This window comes from Ciconia boyciana, chromosome 6 (assembly GCF_034638445.1).
Source record: "Ciconia boyciana chromosome 6, ASM3463844v1, whole genome shotgun sequence".
In the NCBI taxonomy this organism is placed as follows: Eukaryota; Metazoa; Chordata; class Aves; order Ciconiiformes; family Ciconiidae; genus Ciconia; species Ciconia boyciana.
The window spans coordinates 17,088,714-17,111,148 of record NC_132939.1 but is presented as its reverse complement, the minus strand read 5'-3'; the positions used below and the strand labels follow the sequence as shown (position 1 = coordinate 17,111,148).

The 22,435-nt window shown below is 49.2% G+C and overlaps 1 protein-coding gene across 1 annotated transcript in view; it reads right to left on the bottom strand.

The window, feature by feature from the left end:
- Positions 1-19,726, bottom strand: part of TMEM86A (transmembrane protein 86A) — a 30,672-nt gene extending 10,946 nt beyond the window's left edge. The window contains exons 1-2 of the mRNA XM_072865522.1: positions 19,594-19,726; positions 271-535 (exon numbers count right to left, since the gene is read on the bottom strand). Coding sequence (XP_072721623.1) covers positions 271-535; positions 19,594-19,614 — 286 coding nt within the window. The 5' untranslated portion in view covers positions 19,615-19,726. The remainder of the gene's footprint in view (positions 1-270; positions 536-19,593) is intronic.
- Between the last annotated feature and the right edge of the window lie 2,709 nt (positions 19,727-22,435).

Genomic DNA, 22,435 nt, shown 5'->3' with positions numbered 1-22,435 from the left:
CCAGCCAGCTGAGATGCTGTGAGCATGTGCCAGGGAACCAAACCTGCCCCAATTACCTCTCTGACCTCAAGAGAAGCTCAAGAGAAAGATTCATCCATGGTGTGACTCCTCTAACCATGATGGATTTTAGTCAAGGGATGAGTGCTTCCCACTGCCTGGGGCTTAAGCTGTACATGAATAAACAAAACAAGTGGCCCAGCAACTCATTACTAAATAAAGATGGCATCCCTTTATTTAGTGGCCTCCCTTTAGGACTGACACTGCACTCACCATGAATGAAGTAGCCCTGCTCCTGCCAGATGAGGAAGGCATCTCCCACTGCTGAGAATATGAGTCCCGCTAGGATGCGGCTGGCGCTCCGGTGTGACACTAAGAAGTTAATTCCATGAGCCAAAAGGAAAACCCACAGGCAGAAGATGGGCAGACATTTGATGAGGGCACTGAACCAGGAGGGACTGGAAGTTGGCAGCCAGAGGACAAAATAGACACAAGTGGCTTTAAAGAAGGGCACCAGTTTGGGGCCTTCACTCTTCACCTAAGAGAAACAAACATTAAAAAAAGAGAAATTAACAGGATCATCAGAAGCATCAGTGGAATAAATGGCATAACAGAACTGTCTCCTTCCTTTTGAAAGCTGCTCTTTCATGTATACTGTCAGCTAGCAGCATTTTTACCATGAGAAAGGTTGGTTGAACTTGACCATGATCCTCAGCGTAGACCTTTGTGACCCTCTCTGCTGAAAACACTTCTGGGCTGGCAGGATGGGTTTGGGGTGGTGGAGATGGACGAAGTTTTAGATACCTCTTTTTTAAATTTTTTTTATTAAAAACATTTAGGCCATCAGTCAAATTCCTCTGGTGGTCCTTGCCACCTATCTTGTGTTTCGACTAACCCCTTTTATACACTTCCTTTCCTGTAGCTGCGAAAATACTGCACGCCCCAGGAATATCCCAGCAGCAAACAAGCCAATAGAAGTGCAAATCTTCCTCCCATTTTGGCAAATCTTCTTGCTTAGCCAGTTGCAGATCACCCTGAGGATACAACCTCTCTTCTAACCCATTCTCTCTCCTGCCCTGTAACCTCACGCCTGGAGTTTGCTGTTGGCATCACCACATGATTTCAAAACCCATCACATCAGCCTCCCAGGTGAGGATTTCACTTCCTCAGCTGACTAATATCAACATCAATCACGTGTTGTTTTGTTCTAGCATTATTACACTAATAATATACCACCCATATTGCAGGAAACATTTTGACTCAGGGCTCCGTTGTGTAAATCCAGACACAAAAATGCAGCATGAGCACTAGGCTACTCATAACAAAGCCACAGCAGAGGCAGGGTGCATAGCTACACACTCCACAAGCTGGGTCTGCTCTTACCATACACTTAGCTGAGACCACTCGGACAGTGATAAGATACATACTGTGTTCACCTGCCCTCCTGTGATATTTATGCATTTTAGTGCAGGTGCGGAAAACCCCACATCAGAAACAAAGCTACAATTTTCTTGTCTCCTGGAATGCAGCTGAGGGCCAAAACAAGGAGCAAAGGAAGAGACTGTGATTGCCTCATGTTCCTGCACTGTTGATGAGCTATGTCCTGGGGTCTTTTAGGAGGCCTCTTTCCTCCTGCAGCTAAGGCAGGGCAACCTCCAGAGCTCCTCTGCAAGCAGGGGTTCACTCTCAATCTTCTAATCTCTTTGGTCAAGCAAGATTTAGTTGCTTAGTATCACTACGACTTCCCACTGCTCATGGCCAAAGCACTCAGAGGCTTCATGCGCTGGAGGAGGACATGGGGGAAAATTTAGAGGCATCAGAGCTGGGTTCACACTGCAAAGTCCATCAAAATCTGAACATCCATGTGTGACACTCTGGGGTGGCTTATGTCATGCAAGGAGCCCATGCTCCAAGAACCTGCAAAAGAAACATCGGTCTTTTTTTCCAAATCACTTGGCCCTATTTCTGCTTCCTGCATCATGGGACATTGCCATGACACAAAACCAGCATCCATCTTCCCTTGATGTAATGTGCCTTGGTGCAGATACATAGAATGGCTGAAGGCTGCCCAGCAAATATCTCCATGCTTATGGTGCTCATTTAATAAAGCCTAAACTCATCAAAATTCAGGAGCTTTTACAGACAGAAGCAAAGGGAATCAGGTGAAGCTGGAAGACAGAAGCAGAGACGGTGGAGGGCATCTTCACATGCAGTATCTAAAAAGGGAATGCAACCATAAATAAAGGGCATCCCAAGAAGACAGTGCTTTCAAAATTGTTCTCACATCTGATGGAAAGTTCCCCAGCATATCAGCAGTTTTTAGCAGTAAGGTATTTCATTATTCCTGTATACATTATTCATAGGCTAGTGCCAAAACAATTTTTAAACACTCCATTAAACAACCAGGCTACACAATTCACTCACAGAAGGGCATCAGCAAGCCGTTAACTTTCTTGTATTACATGGGGAGCCCATCGTGAGTACTCTACTTAGGTTGTCTAAATTAATCACCATTTACCACCTCTTATCTACATTCCTTGGGAGAATTCTGGCAGCAAATAACAAATGAACTTGAAATAAAACTCATAAAAGCCCACGTAGTCTCACAGCGCTAGGGGTGCCCGGGAACTATCAAGTATCGTAGGGGGAAGAGTGGAGCCAAGCTTCCTCCTCCTTCACACCCAGGACCTTGCCCTTCTGAAGTGACACATCAGGCTCAGACTATCCCCAACCACCTCCAAAGCTGGTGCCCAGCTCCAGCTCTGCCTCCTCCCCTTCTGTGACTCTTTTTTATTAAAAATGTAGTTGATCACATTCATCCTCTCACAGTTGCAGGCAACAGATGACAGCACTTCTGGCAGGGTTTCCTCCTCTCCCCCACCACTTGTGGAGGATCCCCACCATGCCATAATGAGTCCGAGGTCTTCAGCATGGAAAACTAACAACCTCCAGAGCTACAAAGTGCAAAAGAATTTGCAGCATCAGCAGTGCTCCAGGTCCCTGTAACAGTCTCAGCTAAAGTAGATAGATTTGTACCTCTAAAGACAAAAGTTTGTGCTGAAAGATATAGTTCAAGTTCAGTGTTGTTTGCCACACATCACAGAGGCACTGTTAGAAGCATACAGGAGAGTACCTGGGTTAATAAACACAGGAAGTTTCATTTAATACCTCATATTAAAAGAAAAACACCTGCTAGGAGCAGTTACCATTATAATCACAGCTTGCCCTCCCCTGTGTGCATGCATGATGAGACAGGTTTTAATTACACTTGTCATTTTCCCCAGGAACCTTGCCTTACTGAATATAAGATATGCATTTGTGCAGAAAGATTATGTTTGCTTGGTAAACTTAAAATTACCATTTCTCACTATTTCAATGTGAATTTCCCAAGCCCAGCCAGCATTATTTTAAAATAATGGTTTGTATTATTTCCATCCTAAAAACAATTAAGGAATTTTTCAGGCATAAGGGGTCAGATTCCAGTCTCAGTTACTCACCTGTAACCCTGGAATTTACAGTGTTAGGGAGTCCTCATATAAGAATAACCTCGCATATCCAGAAGGGCTACAGGCTTCTCATCATTAACACTTTATTCCTTTACACTTTTTCTACAAGTATACTTCCAATTACTTATTTCCAAACATGCCCTTGCCAGCTACTGAATGCCGCAGCTGAGTGGAGCCCCTGCGCTGGCTCCGACCAAAATGAGTGCCCCACGAGGGACACCACTTGCTGAGACAGAGGTACCCGCGCAGCTGGGGACTGGGCAGCACATCCTGCTGGGATGGTGCGGCACTGGAAATACTTGGGAGAAGTCTCCCAAGAAAAACTGAGGCAACCAGAGGGTGAGGCTGGGGGACTGCCCTCTGTTTGGACATGTGGCTGAGGCTTGGGAAGAGGCGATGGGGCAGCTCGCCACCTGGAGGACACGTCAAGGCTGGTATTGGGAAACCATATACCAACACGAGTTGGAGGCTGTGGCTTGAGGAAAGCCAAGCACATAATCCATGACTGGACTTGCCTATACCTCAGGGAAGGGAACATTATTTCTTGACTGCGTGGATAAATTGCATCAAACCACCCATGTGTCTTTGCACCTGTGTCTCAGAGATGGAATGTGAGATGGGGCTGTGCTGTGGTGTTGGAAAAGGAAGCACTTGATGCACGTGACAAGGTCCTTTTTGCTAATGTATGTGATTGCCACGGCTTTAAGCTGGGTTTTGCCATTTTGTTACAAATTCTATTGCATTTTTCTTCCCACTTCTTTTCTTCTTCCACCGCTAACTTACTCTGGGCTGAAATGCAGTACAGAAAACATCTTGAACACAATGACAAAGCAGTATTTCCAAGTTTTGAATTTCTAAACTGAGCATAATTTAGGGCACTTTCTCAACTGCTATGACTACTAAGTTACTTAGAGTCTTTAAAAATTAGTTTAAATTGCTGTAAAGCCACTATCTCTGTATTTGTGGAATTACAGTGGAAGTATAATTTGTTAAATTATCTGTATCCAACCAAATCCAATGAAACCCTCCAAGACTTAGGCAGACTAGGAAGAAGTTGCGTCCTGGTTCTCACCAAGAGATTTTGGACCACATGATCTCCAGAGGTCCCTTCCAACCTCAACCATTCTGTGATTTTGTGATCTTCAAACAGAACATGGTATTGGCACATGCAGCTCTCTGGAGGCTCAAGGCCTAGATATACACCTCCCTGCTAGAGATTCATAGGTTTACAGTATCCCTTCTTGTTTTGTCTGTTCTCATTCTGCTCCAGTTTGAAATATTGCTCATTTCCTTGTTGCTGTTGTTCAACAGTGACAGATGACGCTATCACACAAGTATTCCAACCATGCTGTGATTTGGTATTGGTGTATGATGTCTTGAGAGGTTAGGCTAGCCAATGAAGAAACACAATTACAGGAGAAGTGGCAGACCTGAAGAAGTAACTCTGGGTAATAAGGACTGACAAAAAGTTCCCAATGTGCAAAATACAAGAGGTAGCACACAAAGATGACCAAAAGCTTCATACAACAGCTCCTAAGCTATATCTGCAAATTAGTTATTGGTGACTCGCCAAGAGCCCAGGGGTCCCTGCTGGATGATCTCTTCTTGCGCCCCCCCCATTATGCAGCACTAGGAGATGCTCATGATTCACATCTGTATAAACCAATATTCACTACAGGGTATGACCTGGGGAACATCTATGCTGCTCCTCAGCAGCACAGACAGCCTGTTCTGAGTGCTGCAGGCACATAACCAAGCCAAAAAATTTACAGCTAGTTCCTCTACCCCAGCATAACTCTGCATCCACAGAGGAACGGCTACATTTGTAAGCCAGTGCCATGATTTTCTTTAACATTTTGGAGCCGGTTGTCTGTGTCTACATCACAACTGGGATGAAGAAAATCCAGCTGCCACATGGAGGGAGACATCTTGCTCCTGAGGTACAGAAGAACGTCAGAAGCTTGTTGCTTTGAAATGCTAAGCTGGACAAAGTTCACTGTTCCTAAGCCTCGCACTGGTCCCAGGAAATAACGTGGAGTATCAAATAATGCTCTTCTCTCCACAAGTCCCCTAAATGACCCGGCACAGAAAATGAGTATACAGCCTCTTCCAGACACCAGCTGTGTTCCAACCTGCTGTGGGGATATGGCTCACGCCCATTGGGCTGTAAAATGCCGCTTTCCAGGAAAAGTTTTTTAAAAATAATACCCCAGCTATTCCACTGAGCAACACTTGAGCACGACTGTGCACACTGGCCAAAAAAAGCTGGGGAGTTGTCCTCCACCCATCCCTCCCAGCGGCCTTGGCTGGCCGAGTACCATTTTGTGTATCTACGGCTGAGCTGTTTCTCCTGGCTTCTGGCATCCTGCATCGTGCATCCTGCCTTGTTTCTGCCCTACTGTGACAATAGCTCTGACCCCCAGTTGTGCGCCAATAAATATTTATGTGGCTTTATTGCCATGTATTTTGCTGCCACTGCAAGCCCATGAATTCTCATTCCCCAGACTATGTGGCTCTTTGCAAGGCACCGATGATCCTCTGTACAGTCAGACTCATAGAGGGAGAGTTGCTTCAGCCTGGGGATGGACCACAGTTAGGACAAAGTATACATATGTGCCACAGGCTCTCATCTACAGAGCAATGGGGAACAAACACAATTCCCCATCAGGCTGAGCCTACAGAAGACCCATCTTTGTGCTTAACCAAAATGAGTAGACCATAAGGAGAAGCCCATGTGTGCGCAGATCGTAGCCAGAGGCAGCCTATTTTCCCCTGAATTCAGTGACCCGTCAGCTTTTGCTGAACCAAGGAGGAACACAGCAGTGCTGGGCAATTCCTGGCCACGAACCCGCATGATCTGACTGCAAAGCCACCATCCTCCTGGGCTTGCTTGCACATTCCCACCTTTGCTCAGATGGTGCAACATCAAGCCTTCTGAGTGTGTACACACTGAAACCGATATAAAAGAGAGAATTTTTAGGCAGGGGCGCAGATGTGTGTGTAATAGGGAGGATTCAGCTGTTCAGTACCCAAATTCACCACTTACATCTTCCCTTTCCTGGGTGGATGCAGGGGCCCTCGCAATGACCAGCCCTGGCGTGGTACCTCACCCGGCCACAAAGCAAAGGCCCCGCTCTGGCTGCTCAGCTCTGCACCCCTCCTGGGCAGCCCGCAGAGGTGAAAGGAGGAGAGGGATGAGATGTAAAGGGGCCAGGCAGCCAGCACTTTTCACTCCACAGGGTTGCTGAAATATTAGGGCTGCCTGGGGCAGCCCTAACTGGTACACTCTGGTGAGTGTAGGTGAATGCAAAGCACTTCACCTCCAACTCTGCTCTCCTGCAGGAGCAAACATGCTCCTGGGGGAGATCCAATTGCCTTTTGTCAAGGAAGGCACTAGCTCATACATGCCTCAAGTTGTTCCTGAATAAAATTCTGAGAAAAAGTGCTTGCTTATGGAGGGTGGTGAAGAGTTACTGAACCAGCCAGTCAACCTGCCTCAAATACTATGGTGGTGCAACATATTAGTGCAAGCAAGGTGCAATAAGGTGGTTTACGTTTGTGTTGGAGGTGCCACAGGCCGAGGTGTCCAAAGCAGATGGCTCCTGAACAGGTTCATGCTGCAGGAAATTCAGGGTGATAGATAAACCTTCCTCCCCTCAAGTGGAGACAAGACCATAGAGGCTCCATCTAAAATGGACTTGTAAAATAACTAATAAATCACCCAGGAGAAGATGACACATGATTTGCCTTTGGGAGAATGTGTGTGCTCATAATCCTCTGTCTCCATCATGCTTATGCCATGCAATGAGTTTTGCCAGGCCTTGTGCTTTATTGGCAGCTACTGGCACTCCCCAGCACAACTCAGGGCCTCCATTTCTCCAACAAGGGTAATGCAGTGAAACTCATCTTGTGCTCGGCTGTCCAGCCAGACCTGTTCGCAAGGGGTCAAAAAATCGTGGTTTTGTCTGACAGGAGAGCCTCTATCGTTCAGCACAAGCCTGAAGTAACAGGGCGCAGCCTGAACGCTTCCCACCTGCAAAAGGACCATCCTCCCAGCTCAGCTACCTATGGCAGGAGCAGTGGGTACATGGCAGCTATTCCACACCCATGGTGTCTTCAACTCCTCCTGCAAAGTAGGGCTGGTTTGTTGGCTTCTCTCATCCCTCCCTCTACCCCAGCAGCCTGAGTACTTTCTTCCTCCCCGTGGCTCACACCCAGTTAAGCAAAGTAAGCTCCAGCCGCGCTTCCCAGCTTTGCTCTACCCTAGACTGACAGAGAGTTGAGAGCTAGAAACTCTTGACTTTTTCTTAAGACCAAGCTATGGCTATCTGCCAGAAAAATACAATTAAAAATTTGGCACAGGCCCTCACAGTCCTTGGGTGGTGAACTCAGATATATTGCTGCACAAGTTCTTGGCATCAGAAAAGTCACCCTGTGGTGAAGGTACAGGGGAGCAGGCAGTGGGTGAGGATTAATCAAACTGGCATCTAAAAAGGGCCCTTGTGCAGGTCTGGCCTGCTCCACACACAGCTGCACGCAGAAATGAGAATTGCAACAAAAAGTCTCATTTCAAAGCCAAAATCCTGCCCAACTTGCAGTCACATCAACATTCAACCTGATCTCTGGATTAACCATGATGGGGTGAAAACCTATCAGCACTGAGGTTAAAATCTTCCAGACGAGGGTCTTCCCCCAGATGCAGAAAGAAGGAAGGAAATTTGGAGCAGCAGTTTCCCTGCAGCCGCCTGGCAGCAGAGGAATGTTTGCCTGCACCAGCTTCTCTCAGGGGAAACCACAGCTCAAGTCCCTCCAGCACAGCAGCATGCCTGGGCACAGCGGGGGCACAGCACGGCCACCCAGCTGAGCGGCAGCAGGCAAGCGTCGAGAACGGGACGTTTTGTACCGAGCCAGCTGGGGAGCACGTGAGCAAGGCTCATCATGTCGTGGGAGTGCCAGCAATGCGAGATTGCAGACACAGCTGTTGCAAGGGTCTCTTTCCTGATGTTTGCTCTCCGAGTGCGATTTCTCTGCCACAGGTTGCTGTCTGTCCCTAGCCATAGACACTGCTCAAAAGAAGTCTGTGCTACCCAATGCTTGACCTTAGCCATGGTGTGATCTACCACCAAACCCCCTATCATCTGTTGTATGGGAGTAAATTTCTGAAGGGGATTGTCTAGGATAGGATAGGTTTTAGGAGAAAACTGCACTGAACACACAATCTATGAAGGATATTTAATTAAATGGCTGGGGAAGGTAAAAGAGAGAAGCATTAGACAAGCTTTGTAGCCTTCTCCAGAGGACAGCAAAATAGCTACAACTGTGAATCCTTGTGCAGTGGTCAGAGAGGGAGACAAGCGGTAACAGGCAAAGGTGGCAGGCAGCCTTCACTTCTGCCCCTTCCCAAGTCAAGGCAGGAGGAGCCAAACTGCCACTCACATAGAAATAGCAAAGCCCATGTTAGCAAAGCTGCAACATGAATACAACAGCAGTCCTGTCTTGTCTTCAGTTGCTTAATGAAGAAATTAAAAAACGCTGGGTGCTGAGCAGTCATACTGACCGCGCTCACGGGGCTGCTGACGAGGCCAGTTTGGCTCAGCAGCCAATGTCACCTGCGAGCTCTTGGACATTGCAGCTCTCTACTGCTATACCCACAAGTTTAAAAAAATGCATCTGCAAACACCTGGGATGTAAAATAGTTTGGGAAAAAGTCACAAATAGGAAACTGGAGTCTTGCCTTCAAAAGACTCCTTGCAGGAGGTCTTAGAAATGTGAGGGAACAGTCCCATAACAGCCTAAAGTAGAGGCAGGTGGTTCTGGAGCCAAGGAGATAATCCCCACCACATCAGGGCACTGCCTGTGCCATGTGTTGCATGCACACGGTACCTGCTTCTTGCCTTTTAAACCATGACATTGCCCAAAGCTACCTTGAGACACTGGACTACGATGTTCCCTCCAGCAATTAAGAAGGTTACAGTATCCATAAAGATATCTCCTGTACTGAATAGAAGGAGAAATCATGTTAGCTTGGCTAACTGTGGTCAACAAGCTATGCAACAGTGTCTCTGGGACCCTTCTCTGCTACACAGGACCTACTGCTATCAGGCAGGCAAAGTGAGATACCGCCACACCAGCCAATACCTTACAAAGTCACTGGGGTATCTGCCCTTGGCTTTCTGGGTCTGCAGGAAAGCCTTCAAGATGGCGAAGCCTTTCTTTAGCAGATGTTAAGTCATAAAAATCAAATTACTGACAAACACATTTCACCCTGAACTGAAGCCTCAGCTTGGATGTGTGTGTTTTTGCTAGGGCTTGTTTTGGTTGGGTTGGTTTTGCTTTTTTCCATTACCAAGCATCATCTCTCCTGTCTACCAGACTGGCACAGGATCACAAGCAGAGCTATTTTAAAAACCTATTCTTAACCTGTGGTAGTAATGATTGACTCCACATCTATAGCAATCCGATAGCTGTCAGCAGTTTTGGAGATTGCCTTCTGAGTACGGTCAGCAATGTACCATTGCCAATGACCAACAGTGTTAAACCAGTCAAGAACTCAAATGTCTCTGCAGGGCTGTAGGAGCTGTCACCGACTAATGCTTCCAGGGTAGTCCACTGGCTCTCAGAAATCAAAGCGAAAAAATAGCATTTGCCTGCCAGCATCTTATCTCAGAGCAAAGACTGCTCTTCCCTCCTGGGATTCCAGATCTTCCTTTTTGTGTAGCAGAAAGCAGGCCTCTCCAAGCATTTCCTTTGCTATAACACTCACAAAAGCACCCCTTGCAGATGTTTAAAAACCTGAACCACAATGGGTCTGACTTTTCATTTTGCTCATCAGAGCAGCAGTGAGGCCACCGCAAGGGCACGCACCCTTCCTCAGCGAGCGAGGTCAGGTGGGGCTGCATCCCCTAGTGCTGCCCAGGACCTCAGGGGGATGCTGTGTAGCCACAGGGAATTTCAGGAGCCAGCCAGCCAGCACCCTGAAATGCACAGTCGGTGGCTGTCCCAGGCAATTCTTCTCAGGATAGGAAGGGGCAGTTATTTGGCTTGTCACGCTAAAATCCAGATAAAAAATTTCTACTGCTTATGGAAAAGTCTCCGCAACTCATCCTGGGGATGGTTTCCAGGCTACGAGCACACGTTCTCAGGAGACTTGTCATTATTTATATCACACTCTTCTGTGAAAAAGAATGCAGATTTCTGTTACCCTGGAAAAAGTAGTGTTAAGTTTTATGTTGCTCTAAGCATTACCTTGGAGGGGCTGGGTAAGCCCAACTGTGGGGCACAGGGCCACAGCAGAAAGCAGCACCCCCTTGCAAGGCTCGTTGCTGCAGACAAGTGCCACACACTGACATCTGCCCCACAAGCTGTGTGGCAAGACTGGGGCCTCTCTCCAGTCTCTCTAAGATGTGTGCAGACCCAAAATAAAATGCCCCAGGGAGAACTGTCAGTTCTTTCCTTGTCAGCACCAAGGGCAGGCTGAGCCTCTAGGTAATAGCAGTGAGGAGTCTGCACACGAGTAATTTGTCCCCAGAGCTGATATCCACCTTTTGCCTTCACTCTCCCATTTCCAGCCTTATCTGCACCCCCCAACCCACCACAACATTTATGTACTTCTTGGAGGGCCCTAGCCACCCTGTTGCTCGAACACAGCGGAGGGGATGTATGGAAGATTGGGCGCTCAGGGGAAACGGGCACTTGGCAAAGCTCTACCCTGCCACGTGCTGCTGTGCCGGTAGGGATTGGTATTTGGGAGGAAAGGGAGGCGCTTCCATCTAAAAGCAACTTCTTCAGCAGAGAAGACCTCATTTTACCTACAATCTATGGGGAATAATGCAGGTCTAAATGAAGAGCATTGCAGGCATTGGTGCAGTCACAGCCCCTTACGATAACAGCTGGAAGAGCCATCAGTGTAGCAGGGAAGGCAGGTGGCACATGCCAGCGCTTCCAGCCATTCCCAAAGACATGCCAAGGGTGAAACTCCCTCTGGCACCCAAAAGGCACTTTTTCAGCTCACCTTTCTGGCTCACACACCAGATTCATGCACACCTGGCAGGTGAAGTTTTTGCAAAAGCAACAGGAAGGTAGAACTGAGAGAGGAGGGGAAGGCGGCTGCCAGTGGCTGGGAAAGCCGGCAGCTCTATGCAAGAGATTTTCGCTGCACAAATCCTCGCAAGGGACTGCAATAAGATCAGCAAAATCTGGCAAAAGCAAGCAGGGCTGTGCTGGGAAACCCAGGAGGGACAGCTCAGCTTGCCTTGTGCCTAATGGAAAGCTGAATGAGATACTCTACCTGCATATCATGTCCTCCAGGCTGAAAGCTTGTGAAACACTGATGTTAAAGAAAATTAGAAGGGAAAATAGCAATGTACCCCAATAAAGATGTGTATTTAGAAATGTGCCACTCTGGTACCTTATAAAAAAGCAGCAGCCCTCCTCATGTTATCATGGGACCAATATGCTTTAAGAGACAGGAGGAGGTAAGGTCAAAGTATGACAGTGGAGTCAGAGATTTTACTTCCAATATCTATTCTTGTGCTGAGATTTTGTGACCTGGGCAAGTCAGTATCAGACACAAATTACACGAAGATAAATTGGACTTTCCCAGCCAATCTCAGATGTGAGGTGGGCAGGTGCAAACACTAACCTGCACAAACACTAACCCATGCACTTCCAGGATTCACAGCAATATATCACAGGTTTCACTTGCAAAAACCCTGCTGTAATCGGGCTGCATATACAAATGCAGACCACACTCACAAATGAGCATGCAGCTGCTTACCAGGGACATTTTCATTACTGCAGTGCTTACACAGAGTCAAGGCCTTTTCTGCTTCTCACACCACACCACCAGCGAGTAGGCTGGGGGTGCACAAGAAGTTGGGAGGGACAGTTGAGCTGACCCCAACTGACCAAAGGGCTATTCCACACCATATGACGTCATGCTCAGTATATGAAGCTGGGGGAAGAAAAAGGAAGGGGGGCACATTCAGAGTGATGGCGTTTGTCTTCCCAAGTAACCGTTACGTTGATGGAGCCCTGCTTTCCTGGAGATGGCTGAACACCTGCCTGCTGATGGGCAGTAGTGAATGAATTCCTTGCTTTGCTTTGCTTGAGTGCGTGGCTTTTGCTTTGCCTGTTGAACTGTCTTTATCTCCACCCACAAGTTTTCTCACTTCTACCCTTCTGATTCTCTCCCCCATCCCACCGTGGGGGAGTGAGAGAGTGGCTGTGTGGTGCTCAGTTGCCAGCTGGGGTTAAACCACAACAGGGTGCAAGTCCACAGTTGCATGGGACATTAGCCAAGTGGAAACTTCACAAACGCCAATTAAGTGATAAACTTGTCATCATGCTCCTTTTATATCAGGGTTGCAGGGAAAAGCCATGCAACTTGCTTAGTTTCTCTTGCAATGGAGCACAAGTCAGCACTGCTATCCAAGCACTGTGACTGGCTCTGATTTATGCTGTTACAAAACCAAAAGGCACAAGCAAATAGGGATAAAGCAGCCAAGCTATGGTCACAGGCTCTCAGCCGGCACAAGCCCAGTTCTGCTGAAGCCATGGGAGACAAAATGACTCGCGTAAGGCTGAGGATCTGCCCCGTGTGTCTAGTATGTGCTGAAAAATGTGCAGCTCGCTTAACTTCAGACTTACCCTCAATCTCAAGCAACGATTCAATCAGAGGCTACTTACCACTAGGATAAATGCACTTGTTTTGATACATACTCGGAAATTTAATGCCTGATGCCAGCTGGCACCATATGTGTCTCCAAAGCTGGTGTCTGGTGAGGGGTAAAAAATGAAACCTCACCATTCAAACTTGACAGAAGTCCCAAGGCCAATTCAATAACATGGCTTGTCTCATCTCCCCTCAGTCTTGGACGGTACATGTTTTGCAGTATTCTATAGAAATTAGGTTGGGGAGAAAACGTAGCCTGCTGGTAGAAACAAGGCATTTCCATAAGCTCAAAGCAAGGTGAATCAAAACAGCCACCGACCTCATTAACAGGCAGATTTGCAACACAAGAGTCAGCCTGCAACATTAAGTTAACAGAAGAACAAACACAAGCTGCACTTACCCAGAGAAAAACTGCGCCCTGTGCAATTCTGGGTCAGAGTCTGCGGTGTGAGCCCCCGGGCTCTCTGCAGGTATGTGAAATTCTTCCCACCCCAGCACACTTGAAATCTTCCAAGAAAGCTCTCGCCCAGGCCACCTACCACCTTGCAGCTCTGGTGGCATGTAATCTTCTCCTAGACACGGTTTTCTGCTCCATGTCAGCTGGATACTTGTTCACGTTCAGCATTACATGGAGGGACGCTCCAGACACTTGTCATACAGAAACCTGCCATTAGCTTAAACACTATTTAGATTATAGCAGTATAAGAAATCAATATAGGAAGGGCACAAGCGAGCTAGAAGAAGCAATAACCATCACCTTCATTTTGGCCATGCTGCAATAAGCAAAACCTACATCTCTATTGTAATTACAAATTTATTGGGCATTATGTGACACGAAGGGCAGTAGGAAAATTAAGTGCTCATATAATAGCCACTTAGGACTCTGGGAGGGAAGAGAGTTATATAACTAATAATCTTTTTGCTGTTCAAGAGTTTCCACATGCTAGCAGAAGACGGGTTCCAGATGCCATCTTTTTCTAAGAGTCTAATTTCACTGGAGTTATTATTTCCTTAGTATTATGCAGTTACCCACAGAGAAAGATAACTTTGGCTCTTCTGTTGCACTCAGTGTATTTTGGATATAGATACTTGAACAGGAAAAGAGAATGGAAGAAATGCATCTCTTGTCCATTCAGAGGAATTATGTCTAAGTACAGGCTTCTGAACTGGACCCATAATCTTAATGCACAAAGGACACTTTCAACAACAGACGCGTGTGACTTGAGTGATATACTTGAGTTAATGAAGCCTTTAATCTACAGGACTGCCAGCAGCAGTGATCGGCACTAACTGCTCAATGCAACCACACTGGGACTGGGAAGAGCGTGAGAGAAGCCCGCACTTTCTAGCCTCCACCTTCAGTTACCCATATCTAAGCCCACCCTCTCATAGCAACAGCTACAGCAAAGAATGTCAATGTCATAGGAAGAATGCGCAAGTTCAGTCTGAAAAAATAAATCATGGCATGTGACACTATGCCTGGGCTCTAGCTGGCATAAATCAGCACAGCTTTTTGCTCACAAGGACCAAAGCTTTTAGGCTTCTCCCAAAAGGTATGACTGGCATAAATGTTACTAAGATCCTGCTAAGCTTACCTAAGGTGATGATTCCCTCCCTTACTTCATTGAGTTCAAATGTTTAGAAATATTTTCTGTAATTCATTTAAATTGGCTTGGTTTTTATACAAGTGCCATATTTCCATAATTGTCTATGTGGTATATAAATGTGCATGTTTACAAGCCTCCTGCATAGTAAAATCCCAATTTATGATGTATTTAAGTAATGGGGAAAATTACAATGAAAACAGCAATGTTGGGTATAAACAAAGAGAACAAGTAAAATTAACCTCTCTACCATAAGAGTTACTTCCAACTTAGATGGTTGCTGACACTTTATTCATTAATGCAGAAATAATACCTCCTCTATTTAAGAAGCAAAGGCTGAAATAGTTCAAAGTGTGATCTGGCTTTCTTGTTTTCAACAGCAGTTTGAGGATTATAGAGCACACTTTCTAATAATAAACCTTTAAAACTATGCTTAGACCTACTACTGCTACAATTGCCCACAGCACAGAGTCTCTAAGCAACATGATTTACATCAGGTTTCTATACTCATCTGGATCAGTGTGGTTTGGCTCCTCCTCAGAAACTCAAATGATACCCACCCAATTCTCCAGCCCTATTCAGTATTTGTTACTCAGGATTACCTTTCCAGATCACACCTTTCAGGTTTTTTGCCCAGTTTTTGTAAGTGACCTTCATATTCCCCCACAGTGACATCCTGCATCTACCCAGAGGGTTGACACGGGCTTGTTCCCAGGAGGGTTGCTGGCTGCTTCCCACCTAGCAGGGAAGGGGCCAAGGGCTCAACTTGCTTGATGCAGCCAAAACGACATATTCTTCCCCAACCCAGCTATCTCTGTTTGAAGATACAAATACATCAGAGGACGAAAGGGAAAGGATGGAGATTGTTAATATATAGCTTCTGGGCAAAAATCTGTCCCAAACAGGGAGTTTCACCTCTCTCCCACACATAGGGCTGTGCTAGGCCAAGTAAAAGTCAGGTACGGAGGAGATCTTGTAGAGATGAGAGCCCATAGTTCATCTTGCTTAAAAAGGCACACCAATACCATCTCTAACTGCTCCCCCAAGAGAGACCTATTCTCAGCCAATTAATGTCTTTATATTTCCCATGCCCTGTTCTCCTCAAGGTGGTGTGAAGCCCTATACTAAGTTTAGCCCTAACTTTAGGGGAAAAATAAGGTCCCTTTGAGCAAGGAGCATTGTGTAAATGCCAGAATGACTGCGTGTCTCCAGGCTCATCTCCTGCACACTTGCACCCCCTGCAATCACGGTGCCTGCTGGGCAGAGAGGTCCTTAAGGCAAGGGCTATCCCCCACAAGCTCACGCTAAAAACTGCTTAACCAATAGTGGGAAAAAAAAAACAGGACAAAAATCATTAATGAGGCAGTCTCAGAAAGGACTTTTATTAAGATGAGACCAGTGATGACTGAACCAGAAGGAAATTAAACCTCACATATCCATGAAACAAACGCGCCATTTATTAATACTGCTCTCCAACTGCAGGCTCTCAGCCCACACGGCTTTATGCAGAAAAAACAGCTCTTAATCAGAGCAGTATCAAGAATAATAATTTTTAAGCAGGATGCCCCTGCTTGCCTAGCAGAGTAAGCAGTGAAAGCTTCCCTCCAAGGTGACTTCCAACCAGAGCGAGCATTGCTCACCAGCTGGAGCAGGACTGGCAGACAAATGCATCTTCTCTGCCACAGCCCAGCGCCATGCAAGTCTAGACTCCGGTATCAGAGGGACCTCAGAGCTTTATCCCAGCTGAGGACCTGGCACAATACATTAAAAGGTATTTTGGTGCCAGACTTGTTTATTTGTGGGCATGCTCCCCCCTCAGCACATCTGAATTGTGCAGCACCAGAGACAACAGCTTGGCTAGCTCTGCACAACGCCGCGGTCTCTCCTTGCACGTGGGGTGGACATGCCAAACCCCCCAGGCCATGATGCACACCTGGCAGCCAGCGAACAAGCAGTCCTAGCCGCGATCTCTCCCTAGCTTCCTCTCCATGGTCCATGCCTCCTTGTGTGATTTCTTCCAGCTATCAGTTGTACAGCAGGCCTGGAGCTCAGGGTTTCTGACTCTTGTTACAAGAATGTCCTAAAGAAGGAAAGAGGGGGAGATGCAGGAGACCAGGTTATGTGTAAGTAGCGAGGGCCAGCTGCTGCAGTTCTGTGCAAAGGCCATTGCTTTGAAAACAGGAAGCAAACCCATGTCACTCTCGGCTGTGCTCTTCTAGTGTCCTCCCCATGGAGGCTGATGCTGCAGTGTACTGCGAGAGGATATACGCTGTAGACAAATCAATTCCTCTGGCTAATTTGATTATGCCTCAGGTGTTGCCACCACAGAGAGCGTCCGCATCACGTGTCCTAGTAGAGATAGCCATGCTGGCTCCAAACACCTGGTCTATCTATGCAGCAAAAGGCAGCGCGGTGCAGAGATAAGGCCTGGGCCCCAAGGGTAGCACCTAGCTGTGGCCAGACCGATTGCCCGCTGCTGTTCCCTTCAGCAAGCAACTCGCCGGAGGGACCCCACTAGCTGTACAGCCACCCTGCTTCTCACCCCCTGCACGGCTCCAGCTGGCAGCTGTGCAGGGGCCGCACCATGCTCCCGGGCAGCGCGCGCTGCTGCACGACACCATTTCAGCCTGCCCTTCGCGGACCACAGCACAGCCGATGCTGGAGCAGCACAGTGCGCTCCTTTGGAGGAAGAGCGATGTGAAAACCCACTGAAGGTAATGTGCAAAGAACTGCTTCTTAGCAGACTGAAGGCTGGCAGCTCTTTTTTTATGAGTTCTTTGGAGGATCAGACGCCCCCCCCCCCCCCCCCGCCTCTACAGCCGTGGTAAACAGCTGCAGCTCTGGTCGCAGCTCCCAGTCTCATCGTCCCTCCAGCTTTCCGCAGCTTCACATCTGCGTTAGTTGCCTTTGGTGAAGCAAAGAGTCGGTATGTCAGGGATGAAGCCAGAGCAGAAACATGTGTTCTTACATGTCAAAAGGACAAGTGAAGAAAGCAGATTTCTTTTTTCACTTTCCCTCCCAAGTTACCTTCCTAAAGTGTAATTTCTGGTGTACGTAAAGCCTTCCGATCTGAACTACATACACCCTTCCCAACACATACTCATGCTTTCATTTAGTCATTTGCCTCCTCGCAAAGCTCAGTTGAAATATACTCCGCAAGACCACCCTGATTCACTAGCCTTAAAAGCCAAGTACTGCTTCCTGTGGATTATGAAACAAATTCTGCCAGTTTTTGAGCCATTCTGGTATTGTCCTAGCATAAGATTTTACTTCTGAGGTACACGTACACAATTCACTGTAACCAAAAGCATTACTTAAGGATGAATTTAGCTTATGGCACAGAAGCACAAAGATACCAAACCTCTTTAGTTATTTTTGAAAAGCATTAAAAAAAAAAGTTTGGCACGACAATGGTATAATTTGCAAGCTACTTCCCTCTGTCTCTAAAGATAAAAATCACCCCCAGGCTGCTGATGAACTTACCAGGTACATGTTAATAACTGGGGGAAAATTCATCTGAAGTATCAGACAATACAAGCTGCTGTGCAGAACCGGCAAAGCAATTTAAAAGTTTTGAACCCTGGCTTTGTGAGTTAAGAACAGGGAAGGGACGGGATTTCTACCTGCAAGAGAGAATGCAATGGACTGGCCATTAACCAAAATATTTCAAAACAGGATGACAATGGATCTGCAGGGAACCAGGATAGCAGCAATAGGTGTTTAGTGCTGCAGTGAAGCACCACGCAACTTTCCCACCAGCTATTCTTACAGCACGCATTAGCCTGCTGGTATATTCAGACAAAACCCTCGCTTTCTAGAAACAGGAACATGCAAAGCACCATGTTTAACAGCGCAGCTTCTCTGCTGTTCCGGCTGAGGCACAGTGTCTGCTTTCAGCATTGAATGACCCCCCTTCACCTGCAGGGCCAGGACCTGGTATTGCTGGCCCAGCCTGGCATGAGCCACAGCTACTTCAGTTACCAGCTTTGCTCCATCAATCCAGCTGTGCTGCTACACACATCACCTACTGACAGGACAGCGGCGAGTCACTACCTTATTGCTGGTTACGTTAATTAAGCATCGTGACTCCCCCGTGAGACAGGCAGGTGACACCATCCCCGCTCAAGTCGTTAGATGGTAGAAGTGCCAGACTGGCTTGTCAGGGGCGACGAGGTGTCGGTGGGAGGTCACCCAGCCCATGGCAAGGTCTGCCTGACCCGGTGGCCGACGCAAGCCTTAGCCCAAGCCGTCAGCTGGACAGCAAAGCCATCTCCAGATGGTAAGGTGGCGGTGCCCGTGAGGGCAGGAAGGCCACGGGGGCAGGAGGATGCTCCCGGGCGCTGCCACGGTGCAAGCGCAGGGCAGCTGGCGCAGAAACGCTCTGAGCAGGTGTATGCTATGTGAAGCAGATGTATTATAGATGCTTTCAAAAATATAAATGACAAGAGGAGGAAGAGATGGAGAGCCACCCAGGCCGGCGCACCGCTGGAGCAACAGCTGCCGGGGGGGGCACGGCGCACGCCGAGGGCCGGGGTGGGCATCAGGGACGCGGGGAGCGGGGTCTCCGCCAACGGTCGCCCGGCGCCAACGGTCGCTGCCTCGCACCCCGGGCGCGCGCGGGGAGCGGCGGCGGGAGCGGGGCGGAGCATCCGCCCCCCTCGGGGGAAGCGCCTCGGGGGCCGGGTAGGGGGCACCGGCGATGGGGGGGGACACCGCCCGGGGGGGACACCGCCCGGGGAGGGCGCCCTACCGGGCGGCAGTGGGAGGGGGCGCGGGTCCCGCTCCCCCCGCCTGCCGCGCGGCCCGCACTCACCACGGTGACGGGGGACACCATGTCGGCGGCGGGGCTTGTCCTGCTCCTGCTGCTGCTGCTGCTGCTGCTGCCGCTGCCGCTGCTGCCGCTGCCGCTGCCGCTGCTGCCGCTGCCGCCACGGCCGCTGCCCTGCCCTGCCCTGCCCTGCCCGCTGCCCTGCCCGCTGCCCTGTCGCCTGCCCGCTGCCCTGCCTGCCTGCCGGGGCGCTCTTTTAGACAGCGGTGACGTCACCGCAGAGGGGGCCCCCGCGGCGAATGCGCTGCGGGGAGAGGGAGGGGGGCGGCCCCGGCCCCGCCCCCGGGGCGGGCGTGGCAGGCAGCGCGGGCAGGGCGGGCAGGCGCACCCCGGGCCCGCGGCTGGGGGGGGTGCGCGCTTCGGTCGGCCCCCGGCGGCGGCGTCAGTGGCGCCGTCCCCCTGCCGGCGAGGCGCCAGCCTGGCAGCCGGCAGCGGCCGGGTCCTGCGCCGCGTCCCGTCCCCGGGGGTGGCCGCAGCGGGGACGCGGCCTGCGGGGTCCCGGGGGGAGGCGGCGGGGCGCGCCGGTCCTTGCGACCCCCGGTTGCAGCCCGTTGCCGGGCCTGGGGGAGGCGCAGGGGCTCCCTCCCGACAAGGGGGCTCCCCGCACCCCGTGCCGGAGCGGGGCGCGTTGCCCTCTCCGCTGCAGCGCTGGCGAGGGCTCGCTTCTCCGGCCGCTGGCTCTTGGCTGAGCAAAGCGTCGGCCCGCTTAGCAAAACGGCTTCCCTGCCTGGCGAGGGGTGCCAGCGGCCGGGTCTGCCGCCCGCCCGTGGGTAAACGCCCCGCACGGCCGCGCCTCGGAGGCTGGAGGAGATCCCCGGGCAGGGCAGGCCCGCGGCCTTTGCCCCAGTACCGCCCAGAGCTGCCGGTGCCGGCGGTACCAGGCACGGAGAGGCGGGTAGTACTCCCCATGTCCCTTGCTCTGTCTCGGGTGCGTCCCGTCTCAGCGTCTCCCTCCGGCACGGCTGGTCGCCTGCCTGTGCCCGCGCAGCCCCAGCCCCAGCCTTTCTCCTCCCTTGCCTGCCTGTGGCTTCCTGCCTGCCGCTCTCCTGCTCCTGCTCTTTCCTTTCACATCCCTGTTCCTTGCCCAGACTCCTGTGGCCTTCCACCCTTTCTGCTCCACCTTGACTTCTCACCACCCCCTGTTTCCCCATTTTTCCCTTTCCAGGGGCTTCTTCCTTTTCACAGCTGCCCCCGTAATGCGTTCCATCACCTCCATCTTAAGACCCGCAGGCGCTTGGCAGACCCTCTCCCTGCAGGGCTGCCCATGCGTTCCAGCCCTGTCCCCGCTCCCAGCGGCTGGTGATGGCCTCCGTGCCCCCCCGGGAGCGGGTCCCTCCCAGCGCACCTCCCCATCCCCATCCTCCTGCCAAGGTCATCCAGGGGCTGCAAAAATGTTAGTGTTGGCACGAAGACAGGGCAAGGAACGTGTAATGTGGGATACTAGAGAGTGGGACACAGCAGCTCAGGCTTATTAAAGTGACCCTGGGACTACCTTCATTCTGTTTTCACTTGAGGATTAGTATTTAAGGATGCAGGAAGCTGCTTTACATGTAATATGATCTTGCTCAAAAGTTTCGCTTCATAACAAAACAAACAGGTACTTAAATAGTAGATGATTAGGTAATCTGCTATTTGCAGCCTGAGCAAAAGTCATGTTCAGTATTTATCACATCAAGGGAACATTTTCTTCTATAAAGTAAAAAAATAATCTGTGCAATTCTTTTGCAGTCTGTGTGCAATAGATTGGTATCATGTTTCTGAGGATGAAATGTACACGAACAGCAGTCCCGAGATCCCACACAGGCAACCCGATTTATATCAAGAGACATGTAAACAGAGGGCAGCGTTTGGCCTATCGCCATCCGATGGGACTGGGATGGACGCTGCAGCCTTTGCGTCATTTACCGATCTAAGAGGGATTTCTACCCGAAAAAAGAAACTGCAAATCTGCACTATCAGATCAGAGATCAGATTGCAGGGAAATCTATGGCAAGTAAACCTCAATCAGATCAAAGCAAACTGTTCTCTGTACAGCAAAGACCCGTGTGGCCACGGCCAGGGGATTGAGTGCTAGTCTTACAATTTCAGTTAAAATAGTTCATAGGGCAGTAACATTTTCATTAGATGAGAAGAATAAGCTTTCCCTTTTTGGGGGGAGCTAGGTGAACTAGAGAATGGGAAGAAATTTCACAGATTTTCACAACAAAGGCTTTGCCCTGCTGAAATCAAGGGGGACGGTCCCTAGCGGAAGCACCACAAGGAAACAGAAGTATTTAGATGTCAAAGAATGCAGTTAATTTGATGGCATACGGGATTTGCAGAAGGACCAATGGACTCTCAGAACTTGGGTTCCTAATTGCTTTTGAAAATCCTTCTGGGAGCTTGATTATGTCTTGACATTTAAATACCTAAAAAAAAAAAAATCTGTTCCTTGGTCCTTAGCCAAACTCTTCGTCTGCTTATCCTGGCCTTTATTTAAGTGACGAGCCAGGCAGTGCAATGGGTAGGGGCGTGTTTGCATTCGGGTATTGTCTCTGCTGCTCCAAAAGTGGGAGATATTAGGATGGATGCAGTTTTGCATTCGTTCTTTTTTTCTAATGCAGTATCTGTCTTCACTGGTTAGCAGCTGAAGCTTTGCCTGGTCTCGCAAATAAGGTATTTCTGTGTGTCACTGATGCAGACATTCAAGATAGATATGTTAACACTTGGGGGTGGGTTTTCATGCTATGTTATTAGCTCAAAGAAACCTATCAGAAGTGAAGGGGAAACTGTGCATGTCCTGACCTTCCCATCTCAAACAGGCACTGGGAAATTCAATCTTGTTAGT